Source organism: Fukomys damarensis, unplaced genomic scaffold, assembly GCF_012274545.1.
Source record: "Fukomys damarensis isolate Sample0158 unplaced genomic scaffold, DMR_v1.0_HiC HiC_scaffold_1, whole genome shotgun sequence".
Taxonomy (NCBI): domain Eukaryota; kingdom Metazoa; phylum Chordata; class Mammalia; order Rodentia; family Bathyergidae; genus Fukomys; species Fukomys damarensis.
The window spans coordinates 14,925,156-14,947,049 of NW_022900913.1; the positions used below are offsets into that span (position 1 = coordinate 14,925,156).

The window sequence follows — 21,894 nt, forward strand, 5'->3', positions numbered from 1 at the left end:
AAAGAAGTATAAGAAGAACATGCATACAAAAGTGATATATAAAGCATAAATAAAAAAAGCTGTGTCTCTGCTAATTCTTCAGCAGATTTCAAAGAAACGTATAGAAGAGTTATTAAATAAATTTCAGTGCAGAAAAATTCCAATTGAAATAAAGATATTCAATGCATTACTATACTTTTGGAAAAGGCAGTATTCCACTATGGCTAGGTCTTGCTATAGTGAAAATGGCATTATGAGATAATTATAAGACCGACATTTCATATTTATTTGTGAAAGCCTTTATCGACATATTACACTATCCATGTCACTACACTTTTAAACATAACTCATAAGATGGACAAGCTTGACAACTCCCCTGTAAGAATTTTAAGATACCTGAAGATTATGGTATAAAATGTCTTCTACCATCTCTGTGATGTTAGAAACACTGTACTGTATCCTGCAGATATTATGAATATTATCTACCTTGAAATTCAAGTAATTAATACCTTCCCTGCTTCCTTAAATTGTTTTCTGGATTATGAGATCTGTTTCAAGATTCATTTTCCATTCTGAGATCCTCTCATTAAATTAGTTACTAGTCACTTAAATTAAATTAGTTACACATTTGTGTTCACGTCTGTGCATGCGCACGTGCATTTACACCATTCATTTATCTCAAGAAAGTCTAAAATTTTTTCACAGAAAGCACGTGTTATATTCTACTGCATGAATAAAATCTCTGCTAATATATCAAGAGCACGTCATTTTCAGGAAAGTGTCAGTTTGCTACTTGTTGCAAACTTTCATCCTATTTTAATATTTAATTGTGATCTACACAAATAAATAACTTTAGCATGATGACAGTTATCTTTCAGGTTCATAAGTCAATGGGTTGAGGGATTTATTGATTCCTGACCAAAAAAAAAAAAAAAAAAAAAACAAGGGAAACAAAAGCAAAATATCCCCAGCTAAGAAAATATAACATTATACATTAAATTGTTTCCTCCATTTTACATAAAGGGATCGTGATTATTTCAATTCACCGGAAACAGGTACGTACTTTGAGGGAATCGCGGTGGGTTGTCATTGACATCGGTCAAGGTAATGTTGACTGTCGTGGATCCTGAAAGCCCTCCAACTTGTCCAGCCATGTCTTTGGCTTGAATGACCACAGAATAGTGTTCTCTGGCTTCTCTGTCCATATTGTGTAAAGCTGTTCTAATAACTCCTGCAATATATATTTAAAACATCAGTATGAATTCTACATGGAACATTGAACAACTTAGTTTCTTCTGTTTTAAAAAGTGTATTTTGAAAAACATACATTTGAAAGAAAGCCACATTTCTGAGAAAAATAGTACCTTAATGATGCATAAAACCTTAATCTCGGAGGTATGTCCTTAGAGCTACATGTCTCAAGTCACTGTTTGGTAGCATGCTAACATGCCTGTCTGAGACATTTCCGTGCTAGGTGGCCTTTGAGGCCAGCACTCTGCCCAAGCTTACTCTTCCTGCTGGTGCCCTGAGCACTTCACCACTCACTGTCCACGGAAGTGTCAGTTAAGATGGTCATATTGATTTGAGCAGAGGTTAATTTTCTTCTCCACAGAGTTATTTGCATAGCTCCCTCCCTCACGGGGTTGTCAAAGTTTGATGAGGGAAAGCATGAAAGGAGTGCACACACCTACAAAAACATTTTTCAGCAGGAACAGTTTCAACATAGCAAGATTTTTAAAATGCACTTTTGTCAGAAAAAGTAACAAAAACTGATCTATGTAAATAAGCCAATAAAATGATAAGATTGATTCAAGAAATCACAGGTAAAGGTCACATTATATGCCTTATAATTCAAACGGGGACATTTAATACACTTTTCTTCATGGGTACTTGGATTAAATGAGGAGACAAAAATATTATATGCCCATTTGTGATTGTGAATACACAAACAACCTCTTTCAGAAATCAGATATCTTTGTCAATTGATTCTCATGTCAAAATAGCAAAAACGGATTTTCTACAGGGCTAGGTATATCCAGAGCCTTTCAATTGTTACAAAATTGTTAAAGTTTGTCATGAAGTGACTACATTATAAATATGTATATCTGTGTGCATATTCTTTAATGTAAATGTTAATACTTTCAAATATTAGTTATTTAATATTTTTCATTTTAATTTTACTAAACATAATTTGGACCATGGTTATCTTTAAGGACACCAGTGAGTTCAATCAAACTCACATTTAATTATTTATTGTTGTAACTCACAGGAAGTTATCTATTATATCCAAAATAAAGTTCACCAAGTCCATTTCTAAGTTTTATTAACTATAAAATTCACCAAGCATTTTTACAAACTATATATTGACATAAAAATGAAATGAAGCTGTATATTCAAGGTAAGAATAAAAATAATTTTAAAAGTGGAAAAGACTAGTCAATGAGTTGTTTTCACTGAAGGATAAACAAGTTTTCTCTTCTTTAAAAAGAAAATTAAAATGATTGAATCTGTAGTGACTTTAGTTGAGAGCCTCAATTGCCAGAAAAATGTCTCATGATTTTCAAAGTTGTTAGAATATAAGTGAAGGAGTTCAGGAAAATTTTCCTGAAGCTAAGTAGAAAATCATTCCCATCAAAATAAATTATAATAATATGATAATAAATGATTCATGTAATTCATGAATATGAAAAAGCCTCAAGCACCCTCATTAAAAAGAACAATGTTTCATCTTTCATCACGTGTGATAATTGCATAAGTAGGAATTGAGTTGATGCAGGAATGAACCAGCAAAAAGATTTATGAAAATGTTGCATAAAAGTGATGTATGTTTTGTAGTGTTGGAAAAAAATAAAAATGTCTTTTCCAATTCGAAAATATAAGTAGGACTCGCCTCTGTTGGAGAGAACTATGAGAGTGTTATGAAGGATAATCCTTTACAGTAAAATCATTAAAATTATGTTTTGTAAAACATATACATCTGAGGATAAAACCAACCAATGCGAAGTAAACAATACATATATCTTTACATATAATTTGGATTTAAAGGGATATGTGAAGGAACCTTGTTTTATAATATGGAATTTAATAATTTGTTTGAGGTGCTATTATGTTATTCTCTTATACCATAGCCAATGCCTGAAAAAAATGGAAGAAAATTTCAGAGCCATAGTTGCTCATGAAAACAAAGAAAGGATCGTGGGCTGGAAATTTAGCTCAGTGGTTCCACCAACTGTTTTGCAAGCACAATGGACCTGAGTTCGATCCGCGGTACAGAAAGAAAATAAAGGATCATATCCTGAATCGACACATACTTCTCAGAAAAAATTGTCTCAAGATTCATTTAAGCTCATAAGTTCTCTTGAAGATGTCCCAGATGCTTTGCCTCTGCTAGCAGGAGAAAGAGACAAGTGCTATACAGGCAAAGGCTTAGAGCTACAGAATCCCAGTAGAGGCCAGTCTCTTTCTAATCTGGAGCCTGGGTGCATGAGAGCTGTGTGGCTTAGAGCAGAGCTAACGCACAATAAGTTTTAAAATTGTAAACATACATTTATTTTTGAGCAATTTTAGACCCATTCATAATAAAACAGAAAATACAGGAAATGTCCATATGCTCCTTTTCACTTGGCACACTGCCTCTGACACCCTTGTCCTGAGGATTGGCATATTTTTCACAGCTAACAAGCCTACAGTGATGCCTTAGTGTCATGTAAAGTGCTGGGTATGCATTAAGACTCCTTGTTTGTATTGGGTATTTATTGAGTTCTGATACATGTATAGTAACATGTATCCACATTATACTACCATAGAGACTAACTTCACTACTATAGAAATACCCTTTCCTCTACATCTTCACTCTTCCTTCCCCCACCCTTGATAACACTAATCTTTATAGTTTTTCCATAGTTTTCTCTTATCCTTAATGTTATATAACTGAAATGTGCCATTCTTACCCTTTAATATTTTCTTCATTTACTTAATATTCATTTAAGCTTACTCTATGTTTGTATAGCTCAGTAGCTCATTTTTAAGTGACAATATTGCATTACTTGGATGGAATATCAATTAATGTCCATTCACTTACTAAAGGATACATTGGTTGTCTTTATTTATTGGTATTTATAAGTAAAATGGCTATAAACAACTATTCATAGGTTTTTGAATGGAGATGTTTCCTGCTCATGGGTAAATATCTCTTTGATGCAGTCATATGGTATGAGTAGTTTTGATAGACACTGTGAAACAGTCTTCCAATATATCTTCACGATTTAACATTCACATAAACAATGACTATTTTGTCGCCCTCTGTTGATGTTGGCAATGCTCTTGATTTTGGCCATTTTAAAAAGTGTGCACTGCTAGCCAATGTTTGTTGTAATCTGCAAATCCCCAAAGGTGCCTGATGTTGAATATCTTTTTATTTGCTTGTCTACCATCTTCATATTTATCTTTTTCTTTTTCCCTGTGGTAGTGGGGATTGAACCTAGAGTTGTCACGTTGCTCTAGGTCTGAAATTCTTCTGTACTTTTTAAAATTTTTAGATAGAGCAACACTAAGTTGCTAAATTGCCCAAGTGGTGCTCCAACTTGCAACTGTCCTTTCCAGAGTGCTAGGATTGTGAGTGTGCAATCACACTCAGCTTTCTCATATTCTTCAGTGAAAATTCTGTTCAGGTCTTTTGAGTATTTTTTCTTCTTAAAAAGGTTGTCCATTTTCTCTTTATTGAGTTTTAACTTTTGGACTATTTGCATCACAGGATGTATTACAGTTTTCCAGGGAAAAAGAACTAGATAGATAGATAGATAGATAGATAGATAGATAGATAGATAGATAGATTTATTAGGATAAATTTTCTACCAAAGTTATGGAGACTAAGGTGCCCACAACTAGCCACCTGCAGACTAGAAACTGAGGAATGTTTGTGGTATAAATTAGTGTTTTTTGACTTGTGTGTGTGTGTGTGTGTGTGTGTGTGTGTGTGTGTGTGTGTTTGGGTGTGTGGTGGGTGGTTTTGTTTCTTTGGTCTTTTGTTTTTGTTTTTGTTTGTTTGTTTTTGGTACGGGGATAGAACTCGGGACCTTGAGCTTTCTAGGCAGGTGGCGGCACCACTGACCTAAATCCTGGGCCAAGTCTTATTTTTAAAGGCTAAGAATCAGGAGAGTTGGTGGTGGAAATTCTAGTCAGAAAACAAAGGATCAAAGCTCCATCTCAAGAGATCAGGGAGAAAGGCAGATTCTGTCTTCCTCTGCCTATTACCCTTTTCAGTCTGTACATATTTTGAATGATGTTCAGCTAAATTATGGAGGGGAATCTGCTCTACTGATCCACTATTTCAAATACTAAATCTTATCTGGAAACACTCTTGTAGAAACATTCAGAAACATTGGTAGAGAGGCACTCCACCGCACATTCAAATTTATGTATAAAACTGACCATCGCAAGCTCCCTTATCGGATATGACTTTTGCAGTTGGTTTTGTTTGTTTGCTGTTCCTCTTGATTTCTTATTCTCTTGACTAGGTCTTACAGAAAGCCGATTTTTAAAACAGAAATATTTTAGTATAATCCACTAACACAATCGGATTTTTCCCCTTTACTATTTTGCTGGTTATTCCAGGCCTTTTGTCTGTCCCTACAACACTTAGATGAAGCTTAGAGTTTCATCAATATTTAAAAAATAACTTTTAGTTGATATAACAATGAATCTGTAGATAAAATCGAGGAGAATTAACATTTTGATAATTTTGAATATTTCTCTCCATAAACATATCTCCGTATATTCATTTCTTTAATTGCTTTCATCAGCTTTATGATTTTTTCTTCAAAATATATGTATTTCTTGTTAGATTTAAAACTGAATATTTCTTTTGGGGAAGAGCAAACACAAGTTGCTCCACGTGTGTATTTTATACTCCACATGTAATTTGTGGTGTTCAGGAAAGTGATGTTTGTATTTGAACCTTGTACCCCATTACCTTGTTATAATAACATATTGATTTGGGGAGTTTTTTTGTTCATTCTTTTAGAATTTTATTTCTTTCTTTATTTGATCATCACTTTATCCAAGCCAAAAAAGAAATTTTTATTTCTCTTGTTTTTCATTATGTACTCATACAATTCTTTACATTTAATATTAATGTAGTCATGCAAAACTGAGTATGTTTATGGGAATACACATGCACACATATGTAGCAATTCTATTCAATTTTCACAGGTCTAACCCCTAAACTTGTGTGCAATGATAGCATAAAGTATATTCACATTGTGTAAGTAAAGAATGCTGTTTGGCTTGGTTGGTTGGTGGTTTCTGACCTGTATCCATATATCCACATATCCATTAAATGCAGTAAAACTTACTGTCATTTTGAAATAATAAGAACAAGTCACATCATGTGGAACTTACATTAAGGTATTCTGTGGTGCTGTGGATAAAGTTCAATGCCTCATACATTTTGGGAACATGTTGTACCTTCTGATAAATCCGCAGTACCTCACATAGTACATTTTAAATTTAATTAACATCAATCTTTGGACTGTTCATTTTTGTGGGAGAGCAAATGCAAGTTGTCCCATGTTTTAAAATAAAGAGATCTATTTCCAATATATGTTTGGTTGAAAGGCTCTGTCCAACTCTGTATGTTTGTCAAATATGCTTCATTGACAATATTTACTTGAAAATTTGTAAAGGGACTTTTGCTTCCTATTCTTCTGTGTTAGTGGATTGAATCACTGAGATGTGATCACCTGAGTATCGTTTTTTTTTATTACATTCTTGATAAATGATTATAGATATCTCAGTGCCTGTAAATTACCTTATTGCTGCCTTCCAATCACCTGGATATGTTCAGCTCTGTACTGGGAATTATTTTCCACCGAATACAGGTTCATAGCATTGAAAATTCATCTGTGGTTATAAACATCACTTTTTGAGCATCATTCATTGGTCTACCATACGCTTATGTTCCTTGACTAATAATATTCATGCAGCAGAAGAATCTCCAAAATGTTTTATTGCATTTTACCCACCAAATAAAAAAAGCTAATATGAAAATATTGTACAGATATGTTTTATTTATTAATACCATAGAAGACTGCAAAATGAAAGTGCCTAATAAACTAGAAAAATAAATACACACATACATTGAAATCTCTTGAGAAACCTCTACAGTAAACACATGCATTTCTAAGAGGCATGGTTGCTTTTCTTTTTGTGCTTAAAGTACACCTTTAGTCTTTTGCTCAATGGCTTATTTTCCTCCTTCCTTTGCTATATTGCTCATATAGTAAGGCAATGTCTAGGAAGTTATAGGCAATGTGTTAGATTCTCAGTGTTTCTCTGAAAGACCACATGGGCTAATGAACAATAAATCAATATTAGAATTAATAAAAAAGTTTAATGGTTATGTCATGCAAAATCAAAATAAAATCAGTGCCTTTGCTGTATCTCAATAATAAATTACATGAAGGAAATTTTTAAAAGGAAAATCCATTTAAAATACATACAAATGTATATATTTTAGTATATATGTTAAATGTATATTAATACACTAAATATATCCTTTAAATAAATGGTGTGAGAATAAAGGATAACTACACAGAGAAGAGCAGCATTACACCCGTATACCTCCCAGGAATAAATTGTACTAGAACTGTATAATTTTTACAGTAAAATCTGAAAAAAGAAAAAAGAATAGATGACAGAATAAATTGGAGAAGACCCCAACAAATGTTAAGAAATTTCACATTCTAACACTGAAAAAAAAGAAGTGCCTTGTTAAAATGTCCATGCTAAGAAAAGAAACCTATACAATGAATGAGATTGATGTGAATATGTCACAATATTTTTTACAGAAGTAGTAGCAATCCTACAATTTATATATAACTAGAATCACATGGACATGCACACAAACACATACACACAAAAAGTAGTAAAACTATCTTGTAAAACAAAAAGTAAGACACATTTCAAAGCCTGACTTCAAAATATACTATTGAGCCATATCTATATCTATATCTATATCTATATATCTATATCTATATATAGAATATATATAGATATAGATATATAGATAGATATAATTGGCATAAAAACATACACAAAAAGCAATTAAGAGAAACGAAGGCCCAGAACTAAACTTATATATCTAAAGCCAGATTTGCAGATTTGCAGATTTAGCAGATTTGCTAGAAATACACAATGGAGAAAGGACTGTCCTTTAAATGGTGCTGAGGAAAAGGATATTCACACAGAGGAAGATGACATTACACCCATATATCTCATCAGTATCATAGAATCAACTATAGGAATATTTTAATTTAGAACTCTTGCCCATATAACTTGCTGAGTTTAATCCAGAATGCAGAGAATAAAAGAAAATAAGTGATTAAAATGTCAACACAAAACAGATTAAAGGCTTAAATATAAAAACATTAGACGAAAATGTAGGGGAAAATTGACATATTAGAATAGACACAGAGTTTTGTTTTGTTTTGTTTTGTTTTGTTTTTTTTGACAAGACCTAAAAAACACAGTAAATAAAAATATTATGGACAAAGAGGATGACATTAAAAAAGAATGCTTCTGAAAAGCAAAGAACACAGACAACAGAGTCCAGAGAAAAATTAAAGAATGGCTTATATTATTTATAAAGTAAATATCTGCTGTGAGGTTAATACCCAGAACATATAATGAACTGGAATGCTAATATCAATAGCAAAAATGAATAACCAATTTAAACAAAATCTGAATATCTAAATAGAAAATTCTCAAAGAAAATAAAAATAGCCAGTAGGTATATAAAAAAAATTCACATGATCAACAGGGAAATACAAATCAATACCACACTGAGGTATCATTCCACTCTAGTAAAAAATGCTACTCTTTAAAGACGGGAGGTAACAAGTGCTAGGAAGTATGTAGAGTAAACAGATGACTTGTGTATAAATTAGTATAGTGATTATAAATAAGATCATGGACATTACACAAAAATTTAAAAAATAGAACAACTACTTGATCCATCAATTCACTGCTGCATAAATTTTCCATGAGAATAAGATTATTGTTTCAAAGAAACATCTCTATGTCACTGCTCATTTCTGCACTATTCAAAACTGAAGTGTCCTCTAAATGGTGAATGTTTAAAGAAGCTGGCACACACACACACAATGGAATACAATTCAGCAACTTACACATTGAAATCAAGTCCTTTTGGACTTAATAATATTAAGTGAAATAAGTGAGAGGGAAAAAGGCACGTTCCATATGGTCATCTATGGAATCTAAGGAATTAGAACTTGTAAAAGTTGAAGTGGCATGATGGGTACTGAAGGCATGATGGGTACTGGAGGCATGATGGGTACTGGAGGCATGATGGGTACTCTAAGCACAGTGTGTAAGGATGAAGGAAGGGCTGAGTTAGAGGTAGACTGGAACAAAGAGCTCTGCCATGCTGTTGCATATAGGGTGACTATTGATAACAATGCCATACTGGACAAGTCAAAGTTAGAAGACTTTTCAATGTTTTTGCCATTAAATGGCATTTAAGGCGACAGATATGTTCAACCTAAAAATTATATATATATACATATAAATATAAAATATATATGCACATATATTTGCATATATATTTGCATATCCTGCCACTAATATGAACAATTATGTTTTTATGCATCAGTTAAAATTTGTATAGGACAATAGGATACAAATTGAAGAAATAACATTTCCCTTTTTATGCAAAATAAAAAAAATCCCATTTTAGACCTACTGGATTAGATTCCAGGACAGTAGGTTACAGGCATGAGTACAGGTGAACAGCTCTTCAGGGATTCATATAAATGCAAATATTGGTTGAGCTACCTGGAATTGGCAATATATAGCAGCTGGTGTTTAAGGTAATCAGATTTTATGATTTTTATTTTATTTTATTTTTATTTAAAGTATTATGAACATTGAGAGGCTTAGATATGTTTAAAGATTTTATTAATTGTTCTCTAAATGCTAACACTGCACATTTTGCCTATTAATAATTGTCTCCAGATGCTCAATTTTGGTAATTTAGGAAATTGGAAGGTTCTCCATATTAGCTACTCAAGTGCCCTCTATGTAAATTTTTGCCCATACACTATGAATTTTACCTACAGATTTCATTAAGTTACTATGGTTTCCATAAATTCCTGTATGAATTTAAAGTAAAAATGTGTAGAATTGTATCGGTATCAGTAACCGAATTTCAGAAATTGATTTTCTCCTTTCATGATCACCAGTTCAGTATGGGATGAATATGATTCTGTTCTCTGTAAAATGTGAGATACAAAGGTTTTTAAAACACAACTTATGACATTAGAATATTATTATTATCAGAGTATTGGGTGAGAGAGAAATAGATATGTAAATCTGTAATATTATATTATAAAATATAGACATTTTATTAAACAGCTAAAACACAAGACTTTCAATGTCATAGTTGTCAAAGTGAAAGAATATGATAAAAAACACACATTCTTTGTTGGAGTGTACTGAGTATGAAGGCTTTGGAAAACTGGAGAAGCAGCTTTCCATGGAAAGAAGGCATGGATCTGGAAAATGCATCAGTTGGGATTCAGTAAAATATATTAATGAGATCATAATGGAGCTAAGGTTAGTGATTGCTTTTTAGTACTTTATTTCTTAATTTACTTACTGTAGTTCAGCTGTTGAGTGGAGAGACAAGACTGAATAGATTTCACTATATTTCAGTCATTGTTATTGGCAGTGCTGAGCAGTTGAATGGTTGTATCTATAGTTATATTTAGCACTTTGAACTTCTAAGATGCCAGTAATCATGGATTCGATTTCATCTCCATATTTGTATTTTTGTTACACCATTTATTTTACTTATAAAGAAATACATAAGATACTTTGTGACGCACTGACATGGTAGATGAAAAACTACATCTTGCTATAAGTTATGGCTGATGCCATTAACAGCCCTAAATTTCTGGAGGCAGACCTTTTTTATGTTTTAGTAGGAATATAGGATACTTCCTCTTCTACACTTTTTAACCTTCCTGCAAACTTACTGTCCATTCATTTTATTTCTTCCTAGGAGAAGAGGAAGAATTCACACATTTTGCTTATGGTCTGTGGTGAAGCAATCCCTTTGGGTACACATCTCACAAGGATTTTCCACATACCTCATGAAATGAAAAATTCAAAGCTGAAATAACTATCTCTAAAACACAAGATTAAAAAAAGGAAAATCTGAAATCTAATTTAGGAATTTTTGACAATAATATCACAGTGGCACCAGCTCATATAATTCAATGCTTGAATCCCATGGACTCTGCAGGAGAGACTCAGCCATAAGGAGAGAGACAGACAAGAAAAACAAGGCAGGTGTGGGGAGAAAATAATGAGTATGAACAGGAGGAAGAAAATGTGGAGCATGCTGAGGAAAGAGGGAGAGGAAATGAGACAGAAGAATATAATTGTAATGATTGTTACTTTATCTCTTTGGATTTGGGGACAGAAAAATATTAAGAAGAAAAAAAAATTAAGTCCCTGTTGATATATCATTAAAGATGTTCCTGAATTAGAACAATTTATTCACATTTTATCATGTTAATTTTATGATTTTTGCTTGTGTTGTTAGCATTTTGATGTGATCTACTGACATAAACTCGAATGCCCTTAGTTTCAATATTTAATACCTATGTTGATAAGATCACTGCCCTTTTTGGAAGGCCAACAATTTTCTAGACTATCCAGCCTTCAACACAATTGCTTTATTGGATAAAACCTTTCTGAGAAAGTATTATATGGTGGAAAATAAATTCAACTGTGGTGCAACCTTCAAAAGCTGGTAATCTGGGAGTAAATCTCACGATATAGATTTTAACAGTAGAAATACTGAGCACTTGCATATTTATGAGGAAGGCTTTGTCTTGGTCATTGCATTAAATCTTTACATGAACTATGCATAGTGGTTACTGAAAATGTCTCCCGTCTTATGAAAGAGGAATGCAAGAACTGGAAATGAAAGGCTGATCCACCGATACATAGGAATGAAAGAAGGGCTGGGGAATTCACTCAGTGGTTCCACCACATGCCTCACAAGCACAAGGACCTGAGTTTGATCCCTGGTACCAAAGGAGGTGGGGAAAGATAGGAATGAAAGAGCCAAAACTCACCGTGTGAAATTAAGAGTCAGTCTATGGTTATTATATTTATCCTCTAAGCTCTGCATTCTTTGTGAGTTAATGAAGGAAAACAATGATGATCACATGAGAAACTGCATGTGTAGCATAGTGCTGGAGGGTGGGTTAGACTCTCTTAAATGATGGCTTTGTCTTTTTATTTACTCAACTCTGGGGTAAGTACTACAAAGAAATACCACTTTAAAAAATGTATAACACGGCACTTCTATTGAAACTACTCCATATAGTTAGCAGCACTGTGGTTCATCTAAATTTTAAGCATCCCATTATTTGTGTTATATATACAGAAATATGATTTCTGTATCATACTGTAATTTTAGTTTTACTTTTTTAATGAGATAACAATCTTTTTTCCATTTCTGCTGCACTGTTTTGAATTTCCATCCCCAGAGTTCTAGGATTCTACTTCCTCCCCATCTTTTTCGGTTCTTATCCTTTTTATACAGGTCTGAAATATAGGTGTGAACTAATAGATTGTGGCCATTTCAATTCATATTTCCTGATGCTTCATGATATTTAGCATTGTCTTCAAACACATACCAGTCATACCCAAAAGAGTGAAATCAGAATCTCATAAAGACATCTACACTCTCCTGTTTCTTGCAATAGGTTTCCTATTAGCCATAGTATGACAATAATCTAAATATTCATTATCTAATCAATAAAAATGTGGTATGCGCAAATTAGGAAGTGTTGTGTAGCCATAAATAGAAAGAAAATCTTCATCTTGCCACACATGACCAAACAGAACCATGAGCTGAATGAAACCTTCTAATCACAGAAGGACAAATACTTCACGTTTTCTCTTGAAGTGTGGTATCTAAAATTGTCAAACTGTTAGAAGCAGAGTACAGTGGAGGTTGACAGGAATAGGAATGCACAGAGAGTTGTCGTTGAGTGGGAATACAGGTTCACACACACAGGGAAAATGGCTTTTCATGATTTTCCATACAACTTTGCACTGAAAAAACTGCAACGTGGGTATGCTTCTTCTTCTTCTTTTTTTTTTTTTTTCTTTGTACTGGAGATCGAACTCAGGACCTTACACCTATGTTGTAAGCAATGGCAACAACACTGAGCTAAATCCCTGGCACAATATACTTCTTATTAAGAGTGCTTAAAACTATTTTTAAAAATGAAAAAGAAATAGCTGGTAAAAAGTACAGCCAGAATCTTTATAATGAAAAAAATTCTCTTCCAATCACCTTTTTTCTTGACTTTTTCTATACCTTCAGGAAATACTGATTCATTTCTTTCAGAATCAGTATGCTTTTGACAAAAATGTAAGGAGAAACAGCTATAGAATCCTACAGCCAATATCTTTCTATCTGGATATGTGTCTCCTTCCTGTGAGACTAATAGTCACAAATAGATTTCGGGAGATCTATACCTCGGCAATATAATTTCAGAAGAAGCCTCTGACTCTTTCTGCCAGGTTAGAGTCTCACAGCATTGGAATCAAAGATTCTCCAGTGTACTGAGTTACTGCAGGAGATGGGGGAGATATGAAAGGTGACTCTAAGTAAATCAAAGCGCTGACTCTAAAATCTCAGGATTTAGTGCTTTATATTTCAGAAGAGTCAGAAATAACAATGGTTCATCTCAATTCAAGTGGTCATTTTATCTGTAGTCTTCTCCATTGTTTAAGGAATCAAATGCTAAAGCCATAGTTGTTATTACTCGGAGAAAATGTTCACGTCTTGACGGGTTCTGTCGGATACTGTCATTATGACAAAACACCTGACAAACTAAGGGAGCAAAGGTTTATGTTGGCTTCAGTTTCAAAGGCTTCGGTACATGTTCAACTAATTCTTTTATGTTTAGTCTTTCAGCAAGCAAGAAATATGATGACAGAAGTAGATGGTGTAGGAACGACAAGTTCTAGGCAAGTAGGAATCGCTGAGTATAAAGTCACTGTGCGGGTCTGAGGACTAGGGGTCTCCCGTGGCATGAGCCCTGCTCCTCAGGTTCGTGCCCTCGCTCAGAGGAGAAATGCCCGACCAGGACGATGCTGACTCATAGCTCAACATCCCCCAAATGGAGAAGGAGGAACTCAGAAGTAAAAGTAGTGCAAAGCAGAGATTTATTCACAAGATAATTGAGGCAGAGACAAAGCTACCGAAAGGCAAGTTGTTCAGCAGGGACAGCTTGAAAGAATTTGTCAACCTGGTGTCTTAGCTCTGACTATATTTATAGGGATGAGCTGATTTTGGGGGAGTTAAGGGCAATGGGGTCTTCACCTTTTGGTGTACTCGAAGCCCATCAGGGTCTCAGCCGTTGTTGCTAGAATGAGACGTTGCTGAGGTGAAGTAAAGTTGGTGTGGCCTAGTGGCTTCCAGTAAATACATGCAAGCTGGTCCCTAAAATAACTGCTCTACACTTGCAAAAGTTTCACAAAAGGAAACTTCCTCCAGTATACAGGTGATCATTTCTACAACTGTCGGCCAATCAGCCAGGCCACATCAGCCAACTCATGCCCCACATTCCTCCCTGCCCGCCCTCTAACTCTCCCTACAAGAGTAGGAGAGATACAGAGAAGGTGGTCATGGACATAATATAGTCCCTGAGTTCATGTACTTCTGATCAATACACTGCAATAGGGCCCCTCTCCTAGGTTTCCAATTATTCCCCCAAGTGAAATCAAATTAAGTTGCCTATAATTTCCCAAAATGAAATAAAATTATGCATCCATAAATGCATTCATCCCCTGATAAATTTAGAGGTCTCCTGATCCAATCAGCAACAACATCATCAACATAATGAGTCCTTGGAGAGATTTACTGGCTTCAAACCATAATATGGCGTAACAAGGCTTCCTACAGATTATTGATATTTGCTTGATCAACAGTCTGGGTTGATTTGCCTTCCACTTGTATTTGGGCTACCCTGAAAACTGTCTTAATCAATGCAGTACAAGGGGAATGACTTTATCAGACCGGAAATGACTGCCTGGTCTCTATGAGTTCTGAACATACTCGCAAGTTGTCTAACTACCCTGCTAGAGACCACATGGAGAGCTCATGAAATCATACAGAGCGGGTAAGAAACTTCCTGAGGACATCACTGCAGCTATTTCTACTTAGATTCTAAGCAGGTGTGAGTGGCCTCATCTTTGGGGCTCCACACCAGATCATGTGTCACCTGAATGCTACCATTAATGTAAGCCAGTGCCTCTTAGACCAGAAATTCACCTAGACAAACACTGTTCAATTACCTAAATTCCAAACTCATTGTTTAGAAAAGGGAATTTTGGATATTTTGTTACATGTCAATTGCCAAAAGAATTGGCTTTCTAGATATACTTACCTGCCCTTCCGTTATATCCTTACTGCATATGTCTTTTATTATGTCCCCTCTTTTCTTTTGTTTTTTCTCTTTCCAACTTTCACCTTTGCCTACCCCCCCCATATATAGACTTTACTTTTGAACTGGTGTCCATATACACAGGAAAACACAAATCTAGAAATGTAACATTTTAGCTACTGAACACACACACACTCTCACACACACACACAACTGCAGTTCAGGTAAGCATTGATTTAGAGGATGTATGTGGAAAGAAAATTAATTTCAGGCTTTGACACTTTATGGGGAATTATAAGAGTATGAAAATGTTACAGTGTTATCAATCAATAAATGTAGAAAGGTAATTGAAAAAGCTATATTTATACATACATATATATGTATATACACACTGTAATCTATGTGATGTTTTATTAGCAAGTATTGACTATTTGACCATTTTTCCTCAAATAGAAATTCACTTTCAAGGAAAATAGTGACAAACAAATGATGAGTATTTCCCAATAGCTTGTTCAAATTGAAGTTTAGGGGCCTGGGATTTAGCTCAGTTGTGCCACCACCTGCTTCACAAGCACAAGGTCCCTGGTACAAAAAAAAAAAAATTGAAGTTTACAAAATATATGTATATAAAAGAAATATAATTTATTCACCTTATAAATTATCTATACATCATTTTATTATTCTAAAATTTTAGTATTTTCTAGATTATAATGACTAAAATGAGTTTTAAAAATAAAATTATTTACATCTATTTGTGGGTCACATCTGCTATTTAAGAAAGGTCACTTAATATGAACACGGCAAAAACACTCAGGACAAGTGTGTTGGAAACTCCATACAGCTATATAATTAAGAAAAAACACAGTAATATTGATTATGAATATGTACATATACAATGAACATTTCTCTTAGTAAAAGAGGATATAGACTAAAAATAGAAGATATTCTTCTGTATATAGAACATAGCTGAGGTGTCACATGGGAGTAGAATAGATCTAAGATTTCACATAAAACAAAAACAGGATGTCTAATTGAGAAATATTAGATAATCCCTATATACACTTTAATATAAGGGCCTACACATAACTAAGTAATATTTTGTGGTTGCTCCTGTAATACCATTTTCTTTCCTTTGTAAAATAAATGTTTATTTTCCTTCTGTAGATACATATGTTATACATTACACAGTTTCATTGTACAATTTATTAAATCGTACTCTAATCTCCTGAAAAGGCTTTCATTGGATTGGTTTTCATGAGTCTAAACTTTAAACATGTAGTCACAAATATGTATTGTGTACACATATGCTCTATATGTTTCCAGCATGAAATATTGAATACCTTCAAATATCCAATTTCCAAAATCATCCTCAGTATTTGAAAAGCATGAATACTTCTATATGCATTTATGCATATATCTATCCATTTGTCTATAAAATGTCATGTTTATGGTCTCATATATATGAGGCACACATATGCATATAGGTGTGTTTTATTCCATTCATCAGATACTTTAAATTTGAATCTTTAAGTCACTTGTACAGAATTCAAGTACTACTAAGAATGTAGTTTAGCAAATAGAATAGAATCAGACTTGTAGCACATCATGACTCATATAAGACAAGATAGCATTAAAAAAAGTAAAGATGGAACATATAATTAAAACTATAAAACAATTCCTGGTCTTTCAAAATTTTTCACACATTTTCACTTCCTGTTACTTTTAAGTACAAGTCACTAGTGAAATATTACAAAATTAGTAATTCATCCACGACACCATTCTCTTTACGTAGATGTGTTAAAATTTTATGAAATCTACTTGTTCGACAATAGTCTGAGGGGGTGTTGTGCTGGTTGTGTACAACTTTAGATACCACATTATCACCGATTTATAGAGGTTTATAATTTATTGAGAATTAACGAGTATGCATATCATTGTGATTTCAGTATCACGGGAAATAATGCAATATGTTAAGATCATATCAACTGAGAAAAAGTCAGAAATGTCCATGATGAGCACAGATGTATTCAATTCCTGTATATTTCCATGCCTAATTTATCTATTAATTATTAATCATACAAGATTTTTATCACAAATAACAAGTTACTACATCTATTTCTAAGTATTTATCATTCAATACATGAATTATTTAAAAGCATAAACTGAGAAGGCTTTAACACATTATAAAAACTATTTCCTGTAAGTAAGACTGGGTCTATTGAAAAATCTCAATTTTCATTGATGTATTTGAGGTTTTTATTTTGTAATCTGCCTCTGTGCTCATTAGAGAGAGTCATAATTTTTTTTTTGTACCCAGGATCAAACACAGGACTTTGCACTTGGGAAACAGTCATGATGCCACTGAGCTAAATACTTGGCCCTGATATGTGCAATTTTTGACATGCTTTCACCATACATGTTAATTATGTGTTACATATAGAATTTATATAAAATGTGCTTTTAATATAATGCAGACATATTTGTGTTGTTTACTAGCACACTAGTGATTGCTACAGATGGTATGATTAGAAAGAGCTGACTGAAAAAGTTTCATGCAAGAAGTATCATGTGAACAAATGCCCTTAGTTTGATGCCTTCTAGCTTGAAGAAGATCAGTGAGGCAGGATCATCTGGAGTCAAAGTGAATGGAACAAACCGGAGAAGTGGCCAGAATGGTAAGATGCAGCCAGACTGTTTAAGGATATGTAAGTGTGTATAATGCTTTTGGCTTTTGCCACAAAGGAGATGAAAAGTCATCGGCAAGTCTAAAGTAGAAAAGTGACATAATTTCATATTTCAACCTGGTTGATTTTCTCATTGTGCTAAGGACAGAGTGTGAAACAATGATGGAACCAAGGAAATAGGTTAAGAGGTAACTACTAGAAGTTAGCTGAAATAGAAGTGAGCTGCTGCAGTCAGATTCTGAGTATGTCTGGAAGTTAGGAATGCTGATTTGATTGTGTGGTATGAAAGCAAAACAGAAATAAAAAATGCTTGCAAATACATGGACCTGCGATAAACAACAGTGAGAAAATCTCCCTCTTTTCCTATTCCCACATATACCCAGTCCTAGGAAGTTTAATTTGAACATATTCTGTGTTTGAACACATTGTATTTGAGGAAATCAGTATATTAGAGTATTTCAGAGTAGTAATACAAATAGGGTCAGCATAAAGTTCATATTTAAAGTTTAACCTGATATGATTAGCAAAGAAAGAGTGTAGGTAAGGTGCTCACTGAACACCGCTACATAGGACTGAGAGCAAAAATGAAAATCTAGAGCTTATGAGACATCTGGTAAAACAAGAAGTATTTCACTGGATAGAAACTGCCCTGGTGTGTCAAATTCTGTTACTAAATCAAGTCTGATACAGTGTGAACAGTGTGCAAAATGAATTGGAGTCAGAGGCCGCATAATAGGAAATGTTGCATTATGACTTAAATTCAACAGTGGGAACGAAATGAAGAAAATGTTATATGACACATTTTGAAGTGGATTTATAAGGATGAAATGAGTGATTAGAAGTGGCGTGTGCAGGAAAGATTGAATCTAATGGCACTCAGGTATTTGGTTTAAGGACCAAGGAAATCCCTCCACAAAATGAGAAGTACAAGGTAAAGAACAGTTAAGAGGTTGTTAATTCATGGCCATACTGATCTTCATGTGCTTAAGAGACAGGTGAGAAAAAGATAAATGGGTAGTTGAACTCACTGCACTCAGTGGAAAGGTCTGAGATGGCAGGTCAAGAATATAATGATAATTATAATGAGGAAGATGGAGTTGAACTCATCCTTGCCTAGCATAGAGTAGAAAATGTCCCTTATTTAAATTAATGGTCAAAATTATTCCCAGATGAATCTTTATTCCTTGAAGTATATTAAAAATAACCCATCAGGGTAAAAAGTTAGCTTTTATAAAAGGCACATGGCACAAAATCAATCTGTAATCCTAATAAATACGAAGCAATAATATATAGACTTTTTAGGGTGATGTTAATATTATCATGTTACTTTACATAAATGTCTATTAATTGAACAAATTGGCTGATTCACATCTTGTATTTGTCAGCTTTCCCACTGTTCGGCTACTGATTTACATAACTCAAAGAAATTCATTTCAGTTCATGGTTTCAGAGGGTGCAGGTTGTCAACTGGCTCTAAGAATAGCATGACGGAAAGGCAGAGTAAAGGATAGATGCCCAGCCCAGGTCACAGGAAAGAAGGAAAAAGGGATGAGCTCCAGACAAGTACACCACCTTCCAGGTCACCCCTCAATGACCCGTGCCTTCCACCAAGGCCCTACCTATTGACAGTACATCTATGAGTTCATCAATGCGCTAGTCCACCGATGGCAATAGTGGCCCCATGATTCACCCGTCTTCCACAACTCCCACTTCAGAATGTGTGAGACCTTTTGGGAACAAGACCTTTGGGGGACACTTCCGTTCTAAACCACCACTCCTTCATGAGCAAGTCCAGTGATAGTTTGACCACACAGAATGTCTTCAACTAAATTTGACAGATCTTTGTGACATAGAGGATTCATTCACAGGTACTTAAAAAAGTAGACACTACGTGCTAAAATTGGAGAAAAATATTTTCACATGAAAATAAATTTAAATGATGAGGGAGATTTTTTTTTTAATTCTCATTAGAGGGCAGGAGATTTAGCTCAGTGGTGCCGCCACCTGCCTTGCAAGCACAGGGTCATGAGTTCAATCCCTGGTACCGAAAGGACGAAAGAAAGAAAGAAAGAAAGAAAGAAAGGACACTACGTGCTAAAATTGGAGAAAAATATTTTCACATGAAAATAAATTTAAATGATGAGGGAGATTTTTTTTTTAATTCTCATTAGAGGGCAGGAGATTTAGCTCAGTGGTGCCGCCACCTGCCTTGCAAGCACAGGGTCATGAGTTCAATCCCTGGTACCGAAAGGACGAAAGAAAGAAAGAAAGAAAGAAAGAAAGGAAGAAAGAAAGAAAGAAAGAAAGAAAGAAAGAAAGAAAAAATTCTCATTAGTTATTTAAATTGCCCTTGACCATGCCTATCTTCTGTCTGCCAGCTATTTATTAGTTATTAATATGTCCATTCCTTTGTCCATCTAGATCCTACAAGACATTTACCAAGCAGAAATAATATTTCAAATAGAAGCTTTCCTAATGTAGCTTTACATTTCAAATAATTCTACATTGGATAGAGATCCATTTGTCTTAGTTTCTGTGTGAGCGTTCGTGTTCACTTCCTTTTGTTTTCGTAACAGAAAGGCCTGCATTTCGTGAGATGGCTCCAGACTCTTCCACTTGGGAATGAGTGCTTTGATTCTCCTGTAGAGATGTTCTTCACACACTCTTTATCCTTTCGACATTTCTCTGTCCTGTTTCTTAGTTGCGAGGACTGACAGAAACAGCGCGAGGCATCTAAGGTAGCCTAGACACTAAGTAGAACAAATACTGCTTTAATGAAGGGAATGCAGTGCCGGCTGAGTATAAAGTTCTGACTCCATGGATATATGTGGGAATTTTGTGCATGGTGTTATTTACTGTTTGGAGGAAGCGCTGCATTAGAAAGCAAGACACTAACTACACAAGATGGTGAAAATACAACTGAACTTCAAAGGGAATTAGCATCGCATATAATGGCTGAGGAGGACAGGTAAAATGAGGCATCAATTTAGATTTAGTTATTTAGAGACATTTTTATATTAAAATAGACTCAGAAATCTTACCGCTTTTATTGATTTAGTACCTTTCACTGTTTATCTCAATGTTGTTCATTCTTAGGATTCTACAGAACCTATAAATGTCTTCTCGAGGATTCCAGCAGCATTTATCACAGTTATCGCATGACCTCACTGGGAAAGAATCTGGCCACCTCCTTTGTGCTATTTCCCTTTCAGAAATAAATCTAAAGGGAACTGACTAAAAAATAAGAATGAAATGTAAGTATTGGTAAACCTTAAGACTGAAATATTCCCCATCTGGATTACTGAGCTGTACCAAATGAGCAATTTTACATTTCCCCAGGTGAATGAACAGCAGCAGTGTATACGTGAAACATTATTCTTTTCAATTTCATTCCTTTGTTATGTTATCTGAGACATTAACCTTATTCTCAATTCATTACTTAGGTAACAGAATTTTATTTGCTGAGGTTCTCAACTTAGAAAATATATTTTTACTTAATTTTTTTGTAGTTTCCCTGGCAAAGTCACTGGGTCAGTCATTTCTCAAATTCCGAAGCTACTTTCAATGTATATATTGGGTCCAACACATTTCCTAAGCGTAATGAAGTGTGCTAAGACACTCTCTATTGCTGATGAGCACTTTCCTTCCTATGCACAAAGCCCTGGCAGACTTGGTTCAATCTCAGGCACCTCTTGAAGGGTGAAGGGTGCTACAATCAATTAATAAAAATGGAAGAT

The 21,894-nt window shown here is 34.3% G+C and overlaps 1 protein-coding gene across 6 annotated transcripts in view; it reads right to left on the bottom strand.

The window, feature by feature from the left end:
• The window catches only part of Cdh18 (cadherin 18), an 883,722-nt gene that overhangs the window by 106,000 nt on the left and 755,828 nt on the right, over window positions 1-21,894 (bottom strand). For all 6 annotated transcript variants that reach the window (XM_033757792.1, XM_033757776.1, XM_010609461.2 and 3 more), the window contains one exon: window positions 1,043-1,210. In XM_033757792.1, coding sequence (XP_033613683.1) covers window positions 1,043-1,210 — 168 coding nt within the window. The remainder of the gene's footprint in view (window positions 1-1,042; window positions 1,211-21,894) is intronic.